Source organism: Ictidomys tridecemlineatus, chromosome 1 (genome assembly GCF_052094955.1).
Source record: "Ictidomys tridecemlineatus isolate mIctTri1 chromosome 1, mIctTri1.hap1, whole genome shotgun sequence".
Classification (NCBI taxonomy): Eukaryota; Metazoa; Chordata; class Mammalia; order Rodentia; family Sciuridae; genus Ictidomys; species Ictidomys tridecemlineatus.
Genome location: NC_135477.1, coordinates 190639311 through 190656944, shown reverse-complemented (window position 1 = coordinate 190656944; position 17634 = coordinate 190639311). Strand labels below are relative to the sequence as shown.

General features: G+C 60.2%; 1 protein-coding gene across 1 annotated transcript in view; it reads right to left on the bottom strand.

The window, feature by feature from the left end:
• Positions 1–3367: 3367 nt before the first annotated feature.
• The window catches only part of LOC101956651 (obscurin-like), a 107390-nt gene continuing 93123 nt past the window's right edge, over positions 3368–17634 (bottom strand). The window contains exons 76-101 of the mRNA XM_078023254.1: positions 17310–17504; positions 16048–16147; positions 15591–15721; positions 15043–15155; positions 14633–14801; positions 14355–14436; positions 14071–14271; positions 13341–13401; positions 12945–13022; positions 12488–12660; positions 12258–12284; positions 11356–11508; positions 11215–11260; positions 10770–10847; positions 8597–10496; positions 7834–7908; positions 7505–7615; positions 7257–7424; positions 6234–6356; positions 5904–6074; positions 5265–5349; positions 4827–5066; positions 4405–4628; positions 4086–4161; positions 3718–3867; positions 3368–3629 (exon numbers count right to left, since the gene is read on the bottom strand). Coding sequence (XP_077879380.1) covers positions 3452–3629; positions 3718–3867; positions 4086–4161; positions 4405–4628; positions 4827–5066; positions 5265–5349; positions 5904–6074; positions 6234–6356; positions 7257–7424; positions 7505–7615; positions 7834–7908; positions 8597–10496; positions 10770–10847; positions 11215–11260; positions 11356–11508; positions 12258–12284; positions 12488–12660; positions 12945–13022; positions 13341–13401; positions 14071–14271; positions 14355–14436; positions 14633–14801; positions 15043–15155; positions 15591–15721; positions 16048–16147; positions 17310–17504 — 5108 coding nt within the window. The 3' untranslated portion in view covers positions 3368–3451. The remainder of the gene's footprint in view (positions 3630–3717; positions 3868–4085; positions 4162–4404; positions 4629–4826; positions 5067–5264; positions 5350–5903; positions 6075–6233; positions 6357–7256; positions 7425–7504; positions 7616–7833; positions 7909–8596; positions 10497–10769; positions 10848–11214; positions 11261–11355; positions 11509–12257; positions 12285–12487; positions 12661–12944; positions 13023–13340; positions 13402–14070; positions 14272–14354; positions 14437–14632; positions 14802–15042; positions 15156–15590; positions 15722–16047; positions 16148–17309; positions 17505–17634) is intronic.

Genomic DNA, 17634 nt, shown 5'->3' with positions numbered 1-17634 from the left:
AATGGGATTAACTGACATGGTAGGGTGTGGCTGGAAGAGGTGGGAATTGGGGTGTGGCTTTGGGGTATCTATTTGTATCTGGCAAGTGGAGACCTCTCTCTGCTTTCTGATCATTGTGAGGTGAGCTGATTCTCTCTGCCACACTCCTCCTCCATGATGTCCTGCCTCACCTGCAGCTCGGAGGAATGGAGCTAGCCTTCCATGGTCTGTGAGCCCAGCCCTCAAATAAACTCTTCCTCCCCTATGGATGTGTTGGTCAGGTCTTTAAGTCACAGCAGTGAAAAAGCTTACGGAGGTTCCAGCATCTATATGTGCATGGGACGTGAGGTATCCTGTGTTGATGTCACACTGACAGAACACAGGGTCTCAGGAGAAACTGAGGGTCTGTGTTCTCAGTATCTTTGTATCTAAGGACCATGTGGTGAAAATGTGCTGCATGGTGACATTTCAAACCTTGAGTTGTCTTTGATGCTCTATGCTTTGTGCTAATCTCATTACTAGTTCAGTGCAGAAAACTGCATATGCCTAGAATCTGAGGTTTCTCCTGACACTGACCCAAGAACTCCTAGAGCTGGGAGAGAACTTGGCTGCCAGACTCCTGCTTCCTCCGTGAGATACTCTTTAAAGTGGATTTTTAGTTTGTTTTTCCATTCGACACAGGTATCATTTAGATTGTTCTCTAGAACTTCCAAACGGCTAGCCCTGCTTGCTGGTCATTCTTTTACCGATAGTCACTGACATCATTCCACAGTGGCCAGAACATGTGGCCTGCACTGCCTCAGCGAGGGAGGATTGTGACCCCTCTGGGGTTCTGCATGTAGCACAAACCTCTTCTGGTCTCACAGTCTTACCTATCTGTCTATCACACAAGTATTTCCAATAATTTTTTGCAATACTTGTACAAATCCATTCATTTTTTTCTCTACCTGATCAATGTGGTAAAATCCCCTGATATGGTGTGGATGTGTCAATTTCACCTTTTACTTTCACTCTCTTTCCTAGACACTAAGTAGGGAGGCATTGCAATTGGGCACCTGCTCCTGCCTGATCGGGGGACACAGGCAGAATGCAGGTGCTGACAACACTGCCCAGGCCACTGTCTGCCCGCACGAGTGTGAGGTCACAGGGTGCAGATACATTGCAAACCCAGACATGAGTCTCGTCCCCAGGACATCTGGTCACCTCATACTTCCCTCTCAGAGCCAGCCAAATCTGACACCTGGACCATGTGTCACTGGGGGGGATGCTGTGGGAGGGCTTCTGGCCACGTGCTCTTTGCTCTGGGTCAACCTAAACCACGAGTGCTGTGTAGGGTAGGTGCTGACTTCAGTGGCTAATACCTATTGCCATTTTAGTGCATGTGTCCCAGATTGTGTTGTATTTGTCCTTACTGGAGAGTTCCATGGGAGGGACATGCAGACCTGACCTGCCTCTGAGACTCCAACCTCGTGTATTTCATACAGTGACTTGGTGGACACACAGGCATTCCCACTGCCCGCATTCTCCCTGCCCGGGGCTGCTCTAGTTCCGGCAGGTTCTTTCTTTCCTCTTAATCTGCTTTGTGCTTTTGACTCAGAATAGAATTTCTGAATGTAATTTACAATACCCAAATGTGCACTCAGGGATGGCTAAGATGAAAACTAATGATAATAACAACAGGGGCCAGGACAGCAGATTGTGATTTTACCAAAATCAAAACTACCACAAGTACCTGATTCACTTTCCCTTAGAGCTTCCCCTGTGAATCGTCTGGCCTTGGTGCTTCAATAGAGGTCATCTTAAAGTCTTCTTTAGTCAACATTGTTTACTGTGACCTGATGTGGCCAGGGACCCCAAGCCTAGGCGAGTCCATGGGGTCACATCCAGTATGATCTGATGTGGCCAGGGACCCTGAGCATAGGCAAGTCCCTGATTTGGTGCAGCGACTCCAAGGTCACTCATGAAGGATGATGAGAAACCTCTTTTCCTTACATATTTCCCAGCCTTGGGTACAGTGATGGAAGACAGACTCAGTGTCCATGCATTGACGCTGGCAGAAATGCAAAGCAGGAGGGAAGTACGGCAGGAGTGGGGACCCATCAGCTTGGTTTTTGAGATGTTCAGGTTTTAGGTCAAGTGTCCTGGCTTCAGTAAGATTGGATGGGTGGCAGTATTCCAGCACAGTGACCTGGAGATAGGGAGGTGGAGGCAGGTTGGACTCATGGCACTGGGCAGTCACTGGGTCCCTGGGATTGTCTGAGACCAAGAGGCTGTCCATGCCTTCCAGCCCAGTGCCCCCAGGAACACAGCTGCGGGTTATCCTTGGTTGCAGTGAAGATTGCCCTTCTCCACTCCAGCAACCACAGCATGCTCAGGAAGCAGGCGTGGAAAGAACCAAGGGACTGGGGCTCATCTGGGTCATCCCAAAGAGCAATTGAGGAGGCAGGTATGTGTTTGCTTGGCTACTGTCAGAGGGCGGGCAGTTGTGATGGTGCCTCCCCACACCCCACCCAGGGGTGGCCACACAACCGATCAGCAGTGGCTGTTTTGGGCTGGTGTGCTTCAACTGTGCTGAGACAGAAGTGGGAGGTGGCCTGGTTCTCAGAGGGACCTCAAGGCTCGCATGAGAGAGGGGTTTACATGGGAGAGAAGGACCCCAGGCCAGTTCTGGGATGACTCCACCGCGCTCCTGCTGGAGCAGGGTGTTGGACATGCCAAAGAATCGCGTATATTGGAGACTTGGTTCTAGGTGCTGCTCTTGGGAAGCGATGGAGACTTTGGGCTGGTGGGAGGGCATTAGATCATTGGAGTGTGCCCTCTGGGGGGATAGTAGGTCCTCTGCTCCCTCCTCTTCTTTGCTTCCTGGCTGATGACCTCAATGGTTTTTCTCCACTGTGATGTGCTGCTTCACCACTGGCCAATCCATCATGGCCTGGATTCTCTAACACGTGAGCCAAATACATTTTATCTCAGGTATTTTGTTGTAGTAACTGTCCATCTTTTGGAATGTCAATCTACTTTTCACTATGGCTGAGAGCCAGCAATCGTCACATGCGGGTTGAAAACCCCACCGACTGCTGTGGCGAGCAACTCCCCTCTGCCTCTGTGCGGTTTTGTTCAAGAACTGCCATTGATGCACTGTCCAATGGGCGGAGCTGCATGCATGGGGGAAGGCGATTGGCCAGGGTGTGGGGTCCTGTGATGAAGCAGAACTAAGGCGCACACAAGTGAGGGCTGTGCACACAATCTCAACAGGGTTGAGAGTGCCCGGCTTCCCAGGGAACTGTTCCCAAGCCCGCCTTCCATAGGGGTGCCCAGCCACCCGGGATGGGGGGGGCGGAATACCCTGAGCCGCAGAATACCCTGAGTAAGGCAGAAGACACTTCAGTCGGATTCGCACTTTTATTGGTACGTCTGTGCGTTGCGTGGCCCAGCGAGCGACTCCCCACACGCGCTTCTGCAGGGCTGGCACTCAGCGCACCTGCGCCAGGTTGTGCCTCTTGTACAGCAGCGCACGCCGCTTCTCGCGCTCGCGCACGAAGGCGCGCAGCCGGGCCGTGGGGAAGGTCACTGGCGCTGGCCGGGAGGCGGCGGGTCCCTCCTCGGTCAACCAGGGACACTGCAGGCAGCTGGAGGCGCATGGCCGGCCCCTGGGGAGGAAGGAGGGTCGGTGAGCGGGCCAGAGAGCAGCGGGAGAGCGGGACGGGGCGTGGCGTGGCGAGGTAGGGCGCTTTGTACCAGGGTTGGGCGCACAGTGCACTGCGCAGAAAGGCCACAGCGCCACCTGACAGCCCCGCGTAGCAGCGGCTCAGCCTGATGAGTCCTTTGCGCAGGCCCTTCTGCAGGTCGCGTGTCCCCTCGCTGCTTACGGGGTATTCGGCGCTCAGCCTGAGAGGACAGGAAGCGCAGGGAGCTCTCCATTACCCTTGATGATTTGGTGCAGGGACTCCAAGGTCACCCGTGAAGGATGATGGGGTGCAGGGACTCTGAGGTCATATTTGGATGGCTCCGTGGAGATTCATGGAGGCTCTGAGAGCACCCTCAGACAGATGGAGCCCTGCCCTACCCATCTAGCACCTCTCTCCCCAGACACAAGAAGGGCTCACATGATGAAGGCTGTCACACCAATGGCCCAGATGTCTGTCTGAGGAACAGCCCCGTGGCCTTCCAGGAGCTCCGGAGCTGCAGAGGGGCATGGGTGGGTGGGCATAGAGGGAGGGGCACAGGTGAAGAGGTCAGTAGGTGGGCACTACAGATGGGCCCAGGTGGGTGGGCCCAGGTGGGTGGGCCCAGGTGTGAGGCTGGAGGGTTGCAGTGGAGTTGAGGGGAGGGGAGAGTAGAGCGGGTAGGGAGAGGGCTTCCTCCTGCCCCACCCCAACAGGTCAGGAGCCCATGCCTGCCCCCTCACAGTGGCCACACACGCACCCATGGTCTCCAGGTAGTCCTTAAAGTTGTCAGAGGGCAGCACCTTCTCCTGCGTGAGGCTCTGGGCATTGCCCAGGTCCACAATCTTGAGCAGGTTGTACTCGGTGACCATCAAGTTTTCAGACCTTAGGTCCAGGTGCAGGATATGCTGGGCGTGCAGGTACTGGGTGGCACTTAGCATCTGCCAGAGGTAGTCCTTCACCTCAGATTCTGAGTAGGAGGTCCTGGGGGCAGAGGTGGCTCAGGACAGGCCCCGAGGGGGCATGTGCACAGGGAAGGAGCAGTGGACTGGGAAAGGCACCCAGTTCTGACACAGCTCGGGGTCAGGCATTCGGAGGAGGGTGGCAGGCCTGGCGTTCCCTCCCAGAACCCTGCGTCATCTGCCTGTCCACCCATCCCTCCACCCAGTCCTCTGCCCCCACCTCTCCGCTAGGCATGGGAGCAGCTCGGGCCCTGAGCACAGCTCCAGGATGAGCACCAGGTGCCGGGGGCTGAGGTAGGCAGCATGCAGCTGGGCCAGGTGTGGGTGGCGCAGCCTCTTGAGCGCCTCGTATTCCTGAAGCACGGCTGCCCTGTCCTCAGGCCTGTAGGGAACGATCTTGGCGGCCAGGGCCCGCCCACTGGCCTTCTCCCTGCACTGTCGGACCACGCTGAAGCGGCCCCTGGGAGAGAGACACAGCAGGACCTGAGTGGCCCCCATGCACTCAGAGCAGCAGAGACCAAGCTCAGCAGGGGCAGCAGCCAGACACAGGGAAGAGGCTCTGAGCTGAGCATGGGAATGTGGGGGTGGGAGCACGAAGAGCCAGCAGGGCAGCTTGAGGCACCATCCCACTACCCGCTGTCCCCAGAGGCCCCTGCACCTCCGGATCTGCATCTGGAAGGCAAAGTTCCTGGTGCTGGGGAGAGGCGGGGCTGGCCGCCCCTGGCCACTCTCCTCCTCAGAGGCTGTTAGGGAGGGACAGGTGACAGGTTCAGGAGGATCCCAACGCAGGTTCTCCCCTCCTCTTCCCTCACTCCTCCTCAGACACCAGACAGTGGCCCTGCCTGAGTGCCCGCTCTGGCCTCTGCTCCCTCAGGTCATTTTGCAGGGGAGAAGGGAACTTGGATTCAGGACACAACAAAGCCCTCATCATAAGTGTGTTTGGGGATACGCATCCTGAGCTGCAGGGCGCTTTCCAGGATGGACCAGGGATCACCATGGCATCACACCACCCTTTCCCAGGCCCACAACAGACACTATTGATCCATCAAGCCACTCTTCCACCCAACCCAGACCCAGCACCCAGGAAGTCACTGCCAACTCTTGGGGTGGCACCAGAGGGTGTAGGTGAGTGAAGGGAGCTGAAGGATGAGGGCCCCAGAATGTGCAGGCTTTGAATGCTGGCTGAGTGCAGGAGCACTCTCTCGAAGGCAGTGGCCACCACAGGGTCCGCAGGCAGGAGGGTGCCTGTTCTGATCTGCCAGCCACCCCATCCACTGGCTGCCCAGGAGTGGCTCACCCAGGTGGCAGGGCCCTCCCAGGAGGACCTGCTCTGAGGGGCTGCTGTAGGGGCCCATTCCTGCCTTGCTGATGCATGCTGTCCGGAAGGTATACAAGCCGCCCCTGGACAGCTTGTTGGTGAGGTAGCAGCAGTCGAAGATGTCAGAGGCCAGGGTGGTCCAGATACCACCTGGTCACAGATGGAGTAAGAGGCAGTTAGGGAGGAAGAAGGAAAGACCTTCCCCAGACACAGAGCAGGCTGTGGGCAAGGGCCCTCCATGCTGACCCTGGGGGCATGACCTGAGCCTCAGGGGCCCCAAGGAGAGAGGGCAAAGGGGCCGCGCAGTACCTTCTATGCAGCACTGTACGATGTATGTCACAGGGCCATAGGACTCCACGGGCTTCCAGACCAGCAGCACCCTGTCTGTGTAAACCTCCCCGATGTCCGGGCGTGGGGAAGATGAGGGGCGCTCTGCAAGAGGCCACCCGTGGTGTGGGTCAGCATCTGACCCCCAGGGATGATTTCAGGCTGGCCCTGCCTCACCCTCCCTTACTTTCGGCAAACGTTAGGCTCCTAAGCCCACCCTCTCCCAGTGCCATTTGTTTGGGGTGGGTGAGGTCCTAGGAAGCAATGGGAGGAGGGGCGTGCCTCCTTCCCTAGTGGATAGTCAGATGTCTGCCCAGCCCTCCCCACCAGGATCCCTCCTGGCCAGCCCTTCGCCAGGGTATGTTCAGGCCTCGGTGGAGTGGCCCAGGCTCTGGTCGGGGGGCCTTGCTCTGGTTTCTAAGCTTTGGCTGAACGCCCCAGTACAGGGCCTGAGGTCAGTCTGCAAGTTCCAGACCGGGCCAGCAGCCGTCTCAGCTGCCCACACACCCCAGGCACTGCATACTCAGCTCCTGACTCGACTCTGATGAAGACACAAACAAGATGGGGCTCCTCCCTCCTGCACCACTGGAGGGCAGGGTGGCACCCTCCACAGGGAGCTCCGCCCCTGGCCAGCAGAGGCCTTGGGCCAGCTCCTGGCAGCAGGGTGCACAGCAGGCTGGAACACTGCCACACCGCTCTCCTCCTTCTTGGGCACGCTGCTCCCCCACCCCTGCCTTCCATCTGTCTCCTGTCAGTCTCCTGCCTCCTGCCAACCCCTGAAGACCCTGGACAGTCCAGAAGGCACCCACAGCAGCCACATGCAATGCCCGGCCCATCAGGACTGGACTGCTCGGTAACTCGGATGCACCTGTGGTCACGTCCTGAACCCCAAATTCCACAGCCCCACAGCTGAGGGAGTGGCCCAGTCCAGCTCACGCAACGAGGCTCAGCACCCCCAGCCCAGCCTCCCTGGCCTGGCAGGGACCTCTAGCAGAGCGCACCCACCTGCCTTCCGGAGTACGCCCGTGGTGGTTGCTGTGCCCAGAGGGTTGCTCACACTGCAGGTATACATGCCCAGGTCCTCAGCAGTCACCACCAGGATGGTCAGCAGCTGGAAGTTCTTCAGGGTGGAAGAGATGAGGAGGTGGCCGTTGCTCTCCAGGAGGGCCCCATCTGTGACAGCACAGAGCCGGTCTGAGTTTCCCCTAGACAGTGAGGGCCCCTGCTGCCCTGCTTGTATCCCAACCCCTTACCTTTACTCCAAGTGGCCTGGGCAGCTGGCTGGGCTAACACTTGACAAGCCAGTGTCACCGACTGACCCAGGACCACGGTCTCATCTGAGAGCTCCCTCAGGAAGGTTGGTGCTAAGGAGGAGGCAGGAAGAGCCTTCAGAGGGAAGTCCAGGCCAGAAAGTGTGGGCAGGATGCAGCACTGCCTCCTCCTGGAAGCCCTCCAAGATTGCTCAGCCCCCATGCCCAGCCTGCCTCTGGGCTTAAGCCCCATAGGTGGGTGGGGGCTTGCCACTCTGGTGTAGGCACCATGGCGGTTGGGAAAGGACCCTGAGACAGTGGGGCCTGCTCACCTTGGTCCCTGCCCTTCAGACCTGACAGCCGTAAGGAAACCAGGCCTGCCTTCTTCCTGGGGGGCTCCTCCAGGCCTGCAGGAGGAGGGGGAAGGGTCTCAGTAGGGAGGTCTGTCCTCGGGCAGCACCAGCTTCCTCACACTGCCTGTCCTCCCGGCAGGCCCAGGTCTCAGGGACTGGGGTGGTGAAGACAAGCTGGACCTGCGTCCCACCTCCCTCAGCAGTGGGCTGTTGGGGGCTCTAAGGCCTACAGTGCAGGAGGGGGTTGCTTGGGGCCGGGGTCAGGCTGGGGTCAGGAGGGTGGGGGTCACAGAGGCTGCTCTGGAGTTGGGACTTCCAGGCAGCTCAGGGGTCAGGGAAGCTGGGGTCAGCTGTGCCTAGGGTCGAGTTACTCTGAGATCAGGAGAGACCTGGAGTCAGGAGGATCTGGGGCCACAGGACTGGGCTCAGAAGGTCTGAGGTCACTGAGGGTGGGGCCGTAAGACTCCTGGGTCAGAGGGTCTACAGTGGGGGAGGCCTGGGATCCTGGCTGCCGTCTCCCCAGGTGCCCTCCCTGCAGCTGTCTCCAGGATGGCCTCACATGCCCAGTAAGGCAGGTTCAGATCAGCAGAGGTGCCCCCAGGACTCAAGTAGAGCCGTGGGTGCAGTTGGGAGGTAGGGGCAACAGCACCCAAGGGGGGGCCCAGCAGGACCCTGAGCATGAAAGGGTGAGTGATCCTAAGGGGCAGGGATGTGCCAGGGGATAGGACGAGGAGGAGGTCACCTTCCGGCCTGCCCTTCAGGATCCGGGAGATGTGAGCCATGGAAGCCTTCACCCTCTGGCGCAGCCCAAGTTCCAGGGGTTCCTCCAGTGGCAGACACTTCCCAGGGAACTGGAATAGGCCACGGGAGGGGGACCACTTGCGCTTTCTGCTGGCCGCAGCCTCCCCCAGCAGTGCCTCCAGGTCCTCCGGCTCCTCTGTGATCTCCAGGCCAGCTCGAAGGCCCAGCTCCCCTGGCCAGGGCCACGCAGCCTCAGGGAACTCTGCCAGCTCCTCCCCAGCCTCAGCCTCAGGAGAGGGCGGCTCTGGCTGCTCCCAGGGCTTGGGGACCCTCCTGAAGATCATGAACTCGAATGGGAGATACTTGATGTCATACAGGTCAGAGAGGTTGAGGTAGGCGGGATCCACCTCTGAAATGTCTAAGGACACAGTGTCGGCAGACTCTGTATCCCCTGACAGGTCCCGGATCTGTACCAGGGACACCTGCCCATCTTGCTCCCACGAGGTCAGCTCTGGGGAAGCCCTCAGGGTAGCCTCTCTGGTCTCAGGCACTGGCCCCAAGTCGGCCTGGGGTTGAGGGCTTCCCATTGCAGCCTCGTCCTGCTCCTCGGAGGACTGGGATACGGCCCAGGCCATCCTGGCCCACAAGGGACCCTGTCCTAGCATGCCCCCTGCATCCCCACCAAAGGCAAAGGTACCGTAGCCCGCCACCCCCGCATAGCCCCCACGGTACCCCAGGGAGAACTTCCGGGTGGTGGCCTGCTCCTGAGGCCTTGGTAAGGGGGGTGTTGGGTCAGGGGAATGCTCAGCCTCCTGAGACAGGCTGCCAGTGTCCAGGGAAGGGCTGGACTCCATGCCTGTGGGGCAGGTTGGTTCTAGGGAGCTGGAGGAGCTGGTCGAAGGCCCCCCAGGTCGAGAGATGCTGCCAGGCTCCTTCTCAGAGCCTGGCAGGGGGCTTGTTTGGGCTGGGCAGGGGGGCTCCAGAAGTATCTCCTTGACAGACCCTGGAGGCAAACAGCCATGAGTTTGTGGTGACGGTGGGCCACAGCCCTTTTGGGGGGCAGAACCCTGCTCAGGATGACAAGAAGAAGCCTCCTGCCCCAGCCTGGACGACCCCGCTTGCTGAGCAGGCCCTGAGTCTCTAGCAGGTGATGGAGACAGACTGGGCCTTTTCAGGGGCTTCTGGTCTCTCCCACCAGCCTCCCCTGTGGAGGCTGTGGGAGGGCACTGTCCTTCACTGCAGGCCTCACTCAAGGGGCTGATGGCACTTGGAGGGTCTTGGTCCAGGGAGTGGCTACGGCCGGGGGCCTCACGGACACTGGCGCTGGGCAGGCTCAGGGCCGTCTCAAAGGAGGGTGTCTTGGTTATCAGCGCGGCCTGCTCCTCCCTGGCGGCCTCCTCCTCCAGCACACGATGCTCCATCAGAGGCTCACGCAGACCAGGCAGGGCCCTGGCGAAGTACCCGCCCTTGAGCAGGTGCCGCCTCCGGGCCACGTGTCGGCGGCCACCAGGGGCCAGGGCGCCTCGCTCAGGGCCCTCGCCTGCCTGCTGGTAGAACAGGCTGCTGATGACACTGTGCCGGGGGACGCAGCCGGGGGCTGCCAGGGGCCCTGTGCCTTGCTGTGAGGCTGGTGGGGCCTCCGCCTCCTCTGGCAGGCTGGCTGAGGGCCGCAGGAAGCCCCGTGGGTGCAGCAGCGGGGAATGGGTCACCGGCGAGGATGGCAGCGACTTGGCCCTGGCAAACGGGGTGAGCTCATTGTCCGAGGAGGAGGAGCTGGAGGAGCAGCTGGCTTCTGCGCGCAGGTGCCTGGCCACTCCCAGGGAGGGGCTGTCGGGTGGGCCCCGCAGCAGCTCTGGGATGGAGCGCATCACCAGGATGGACTTGTAGCTCATCAGGGAGCGCTGGGGACGGCACAGAGCAGTCGCTGGGTGGGGCCACGGCACCGAGCAGGCCTTCTCCCTCCACGTTCCCAGTGGGGCAAAGCGGTGGGGACCCAGAGCAGTGGGAACCTCTGCACCAGGGCTCTTGGCTTCTGCCTGGCCACTGGGTATCCCTCTGCGGCTGGCACACTCATGGCTGAGATCCGATGAGGTGCCAGGCCTGGGAGTGTGCTAGGTGGGCTTGGACTTGCGTTTCTGACCCTGCCCTCATCCCCTTTTCAGGGGACAGCTCACCTGCCAGCGGCTCCTGGCCAGGAGGAACTTGAGCTGCTTGGTGTTTATGAAGTGGGCCTCCTCCGCAGGCATGGATTTCTGGGGTGTGAGGGAACAGCCACATTGAGGAGAGACCCCAGCGCCCTGATGGGGGCCCCTCCTGGGATGGAGGCCCAGTTGGGCAGGGGCAGGTGGACTTGCCCTCAGCCCTGGGGTCTCATGGGCTCATCCTCTTACTTTGCCCAGACAGGGCAAGGCAAAGGCCAGAGGTCGTAGGGGAGGCCCTGACCCCCTGTGAGGGTCTCAGGATCCCAAGCCTGTCTGAAGGGACAAGTGTCCTCTGAACTGGGGCACAGGGGCCTGGGTGCCACCACCATATGTGCTGATGCAGGCAGGCCCTCGTCCCCCTTGGGTTGGATGTCCCTCCCTGCAGGCCTGGGGTTTGAGCCAGGCTGGGCCTACTCACCAGGAACCAGGGGTGGGTGAGGCACTGGGAGGCACTGGGCCTGGCCCTGGAGGGAGAGGGGAGACCAGGTCAGCCAGGCAGTCAGCTGGCCCTGGGCAGGGCTGGCTGCACCCTGGGCAGGCAAGAGAGGCATGCACTCACCCTGGGGCCCTCTGCAGCGTGGCCTTGAGGAAGTTCTTGGCATCCTCACTGAGGTGGGCAGCCATGGGGCTGCTCCAGGACACCCGCCCCTCCAGCACATTCAGCAGGGTGGCACGGTCACTCTCTCCCGCAAATGGGGAGGAGCAGGTCAGGCTGGAAACAGACAGAGCCTGCCCTCAAACAAAGCCCCTGGGGACGAAGTCTGGCACCACTCCCACCCAGCAGTATCTGAGGTTCCCCAGATACTGCCTCAGCTTGGAACACCAATCCAGGCAAAGCCTAAGAGGGTATCTGGGCTCAGACCAGGGTTGGGGTCCCCACTCAGGCTGGGACAGGGATCAAGGAAACGTCAGCCTGCATGGGGGGCCCTGCTTTAACCTGAGGCTCTCATGGCCAGAGGTGGGTACAGGGCTGAACTTACAAAGTAAGTTAGCTTGAAGCAGGGATGTATGCCAAGGCTGGGTGCTGGTTCAACCTGGGGTGGGTACTTGGCCTCAGCCTGAGCTAGGGATCCAGGCTCAGCTGGGACAGGAGTCCAGGGAGCCTAGATAGGCACCAGTCTATGTCTGAGGTGGGGACAGGTCTTAGTCTGCAGAGGTCAAGGATCAGTCTGTACCACCAGCATCTTCAGGGCAGCAGTGACCACTACGACTGGACTCTGGACAAAAATCCCACAGACCCTACAGGGTCAGCTCAGCTCTGCCTAGTGATGACAGGGTGTTTGTGAGGAGCAGTGGGCAGGAGCCTCTTATCAGGGTTGGCTGACCGCCTGTTCCCAAGATAGCTGCCCCTGGGCTCTTGGGTCTCAGGTCTGGGGTGTGGCCAGCAGCACACGTGGCCCTCAGGATTCTGCAGAAGGGTTGGCTTTGAAGAAGCAGCTGCCAAGAACAGGCTGTGCTCACCTGAGGTAATAGATGACCCCCATGGCCCTGCAGAAAGAAAACCACCCACTGTGAGTCACCCCAGGCCTGGCCACAGGCAAGGGGTATGTGGGAGGAGGCATGGGGGATCCCAGGGGTGCAGAAGGAGGCAGAGGTTCAGAGAGGACCCTTTGGCTGGCTGCTGGGCTTCCAGATGACTCCCCAGCATGGTCCCAGAAGGGTCACAGTCCTGACTCAGCCTGACCACTCACCAGATGTCAGAAGCCTCGCTTACGGGGGTCTGCTCAATGATCTCGGGGGACACGAACTCTGGAGAGCCGTACTTGCTGTACTGTGGCTCTGAAGGGATGATTTTTTGGGCAAAGCCAAAGTCGCAGATTTTAATGTCTTCGCGAGCAGGATGCACCATCAGGATATTGGGGGGCTGTCAGAAAGTATTGGGGAGTCTATGGGGGTTGGGCCACCTGGAGTTTCCAGGCCTCAGGGAGTCATTCAGGGTCCATGAGGCCAACGTGGGGCATGGAAAGCACCAGTCAGACTGTCAGAGCAGAGCCCACGGATGAGCTGCCAATTAGCAGTGCATCCAGTCCCTGCAGGACAGCAAGCCCTGTCAAGGAAACTGGACATGGTAGACCTGTCCCTTCCTATCCTGCAGGCCCAGGGCTCCCCTCTCCCACCCAGGTTCTGGAGGGGCCCGAGGGACAGTACCTTTATGTCCAGGTGGAGGACCCCGTGGCTATGCAGATAGTGCAGTCCCTCCACCAGCTGCTGGAGGTAGACCTTGACCTGTGGCAAATACTGTGCTCAAGGAGGGGCCTCGGCCCTCCACCTTGACTCATCCTGCTTCAGTGCCCCAGTCTAGCACCTGGGACAAGCCCACAGGGTAGGTGGCACCCTGAGCCCTAAGTGCCAAAGCCAGAGAAATCCCCAGAAACAAGCAAGGTGTGCAGGAAGCCAGGCAGTGCAGCTGGGCACAGAGCCCGGGTAGCCACGGGGCCTGGGATCCAGAGAGGCGGGGCCTGGGCCACATTTGGGGCAGCTGTGTCTGGGTGGGGCTGGGACCCGCATGCAGCTCAGGCCAGCGGTAGGCAGGTGCAGGGTCACCTCGGCTTCTGTCACCACGCTCTTCTTGAAGAGGCGATCCAGCAGCTCCTCTGATGAGCACCTGGGGCCTGGTCAAGGAAAGCAGCTGAGGCTGGAACCCACCAGGAGGTGGCCAGGACAGGGTTCCTGCGGTCTCAAGGGTGGGGTACTGGTGCTCAGGTTGAGGGGAGGTGCCATGGGCCCCTGGAACCCCAGACAGCATCTAGCCCAGATGAGGGGGGCTGCCTGGGGACTGAGGCCACAGGGCAGTGGTAGGGTGGGGCACCTGGCCTGTCTGCACAAATCCCTCCTCAGGGGAGAGACAAGAACACAGGAGCAGATCCAGCCACAAGGCCCTCCACACTGAGACCCCAGTCAGGGACCTATGGGCAGTGGGCAAAGACCTGGAGTAACCTGTGTAGGACACACCTCTCCTGACATCTGAGAGGTCACCCATGGGAGGAGACCCCTGGCCATCTCCACTGAGGACATCCGTACCCTCAGGAGCAGCTCAGCCACTGACCCTGCCTGGTGACCCCCATGGACAACCCTCAGAGAGAAAGAACCCCCTGACCAACACCATCACAAGCGGCAGGAACAGGGCTGCTTGTCACACAGCATTGGCCACCGGAAGGTGGGCTGAGGCCGTCACAACCTGCCAGGCCCAGGGAGCATATGCTCCTCCAATCCCCAGCCTGGTGGCCACTGCACCCCTCCTCAAACCCCAAGGGGCCAGGAGAAGAAAGGATACAGTTCTAAAATGAGGATGAGGGTCTTCCGGGTCTCAAACTGGTCCAGCAGCCCAGTGACCAGTGGGTGGCTGAGCGTGGCCAGGATATCTCGCTCCTGGTACGCCTGGGCCCGAGTTCTGCTCTGCAGGGGGATGAACTTGGCAGCACAGAATACCTTATTTCCTTTGTGCTGTACCCTTTTCACAAAGCCAAACACGCCTCTGGGAGGAGGGAGGGGGATCAGGATGGTGACGCTGTGCCACGGGTCCTGGGCATCCCCGGGGCCAGAAGGGCTGGAGTGTACCTGCCAATCTCCTCCTTGACCTCGTAGAAGGAGTGCAGCTTCCTCCGATGGCTCTGCTCTTCTGAATCTGGCTCACTGTCTTCTGTGGTCAGCACAGAAGGTAGTTAGGACAGCAAAGGCACTGCCCTGGCCCTCGTCCCCAGTACTGTGGAGCTGGCAGGCTGTTCCCTGGGCCTGGCCCTATGGCCCATGGGAACCTTGAGCTGGGGTCCCTGTGGGGACTGGGGATGCCATGTGGAGACCGAGTGGCCCTGGGCCTGGGAGGCTCTGCGGCTTACCCCCATGGACTAGCAGCTCCGCCTTGCAGAGCACCTGGCCAGCAGCATTGTGTGCGAGACAGGTGTAGACGCCTGCATCTTGCTGGGCCACATCCTTCAGTAGCAGGCAGTGAGTGGTGCCATCCTTCTGCTGGCTCAGCCGGGCACTGTCCTCCAGTTGGACACCGTCCTGAAACACCAGCAGGCCAGGACGCCATCAGCCCATCCCAGCATCAGGCCTACCTGCCCTTCCCTGGCACCTGCTGTGTGTCGGCCCCAGGTCCAGCCCCATGCCCAGCCATGATGGGCTTGGGGATTGCAGGAGGGGCTGCACAGCTAGGATCGTGTGGTGTGGTTTTCATACACACATGCACACACAGGTGCCTCCGGCCTCTGAGCGCCCCACCCTGCCTCCCTGGGCCAGCTCTTACCTTGTACCATGTCACAGTGGGCTGTGGGTGCCCCTCAATGACAGCCTCAAACTGTGCCGTACCACCCCACTGGACCTGCACATCCTCAATGGTCACCTGCATGGTTGGGGGCCCTGGGAAGAGGTGGAAAGGGGGACATGAGGAGGGATTCCCAGGCTGCACAGCCCATACATGTGGTCAGTGAGGCTCTGAGTACACCCCAGGGCAACAGGCAACAGGGCCCTCTGGTAACTGGGAAGTTCTTCCTTCCATCCAACCACTGTCTCCCTGCTTTGCCCTCAGCTGGCCCAGCAGTCACGAGAACAGTCAAGCCAAGGCAGGCAGAACATGCTAGGGGGTGGTGGCTCTCTCCAGGACTGGGTGCAGCAGACACCGGATCTGTAGTGCCTGCCTCTCCTGGAGGAGAGCTCCAGCCCCCACCCCATTGTGGCACAAGAGAAGGGGTGGAGAACCTGGGCTGAAGCAGGCGGGAACCTCCACCCTCCAAGCAACTGCCCCCAACCCAGGCACTGCAGGGCCACCCTCACAGCACGCCCTGACCCCCATACTTGAACTTGTAGCACTGGTGTCAATGGGTTGGTACACATAGGTCCTTTGTGTGGTCTCTGTGATTACATGGCTGTGGACATCCCAGAACATCTGCCCGGCACCTGCCGCTGGCCAGGCAGCACCCTCCACCCTGGAATCACAGAGCTAGGTGAGCTTCTGCTGGCTACAGGTGACAAGATGGCGTCCTAGGCTTTCCCCACATGCGGGGGGATGAGGTGTGCAGATGGAAGACCCTGGTCCTTGCTGTGGGGGCTTCCTGCACCTCCTGCCCTAAGGTTGGCCTTCTTCCCTGCCTACTGGCTTGGCCTGGGGCAGTCAAGGAGTGCACAGGAGGCCACAGGACCACCCCATTACCTCTGTGTACCACACGGCCAGAGTGGATGGACCTGCCCACCCATGAGCTGTCCTTGGAAGGACTGCCCCCATCTCATGACTCAGTTAACTGGGGGAGGTTACCGGATGGGGACGGTCCGTCCCTGGGCCCCAGAACCAGTCACCGTCTTCTGCTCCAGGACTTCCCGGATGAGAGGCTGTGGCACCTCTGGGGTCTCAGCTGCTGGGAGATGAGGAGCCTCATGAGACAGAGCTGGGCTGGAGCTCAAGGGACCCTCCTTGGCCCTGCACTGCCCAACTGTCCCCCACATCACCAGGCCAGGGTGTGTGTATGCTCAGCAAGACCACTGCTTGCAGGGACCTGGGGGCCATGAGTGAGACTGTCCCCAAAGCCCAGGTTCAGCCCATGGCTCAGCATGTGCATGCTGGCTGGGGTCCATTCTGCAGGCACCTGCCCCACCAGGGACACCCACTTCAGTGTCCCTGCCCAGCAGCTAGGCTGCCATCCAGGGAACATCCTGACACCATAGGTCGGTGACCCAGGAAAGTGGCTATATCCCAGGCCATGGGTGCCATAGGCTCTGGCAGCTTCCTACGGGCAGGAGAGACTGCAGGTGACGTCACCCAGCACTACAAGTTGTATTGTGGCCATAGCACACAGACAAGGCCCACTCTATCAGTGTCCAGGGACAAAACAGACGATAGCCTGTTTTGACTAGACTGGCTAGAAAAGTAGGGCTTAGGGTGACCAGGTGGTCACTTAGAGCAGGCGGTGGTGCCCTTGGGGAGGTTCTCCAGGGCCCTGAGGCTAGCTGCAGGTGAACTGAGGCATCTCAGGCTGGAGCCAGCACTGGGGTGGGCAGGGAGGGGCAATGTGCTGGGCCTCCAAAGACAGGGCTGGATGGAGGCTGAACTTAGGGGAACCCCTCCATCTTCAGGCAGGACACAGGGAATGAGTGGAGGGAAAGGGAGCCCAGGATGGGAAGGGGCTCGGCTTGCTCCCCAAAGCAGCAGCAGGGAAAGTGAACACCAGTGCCAAGGCAGGCCAAGCAACACCAGGGGTTTGCTCCATCACCGCGTTCCTGGACACCAGAACTCTGTGGCCACTCTGATCCAGCAGCCTCCCACAGAGCTGCCATCCCTAGTCTTTGCCTTTCCATCCCCTGTGGGCACCAATCTGTCACAGCTGGTGGTGGTGACAGACAAGACAAAGCTGCCTTACTCTTGGTCCTGAGAGGGACACTGGGCCAGACCTGCACCTAACTGACACCATGCTGAGAACGCTGGGGTGGCCATGTGCAAATTCAGAGCCCGAGAACATTCCTTGGCCAGGACAGGGTCAGCACAGGATGTGGTCCTTGCAGCCAGTTCCCTGCAGGGCTTACCAGGTGTGCCCGAGGCTTCTGGGGCCTGGGGGCCAGCCTCCTGAAATGCCAGTGGTTCCCTGGGGCCAGGGGTGGGGTTGGCAAAGTCCCCTGCAGAAGGGCCTGGAGCCTCAGGGCCCAGCAGTCTCTGCAGCACAGATGGGACTTCCTGGTCGGCTCCAAGGGAGGGCTGGGCGGAGCCCTCCTGGGTAACACCTATGAAGAGGTGGGTTAGCAGCAGATGGTAAGGCCCAGGGTCTGGTGTGGCCTGACCCCAGGTAAGGGCCTCCAGAGTCCAGTCCCTGTCAGAGACAGTCCAGTGGGCTGACCCCCAGCTGGCCCCTCC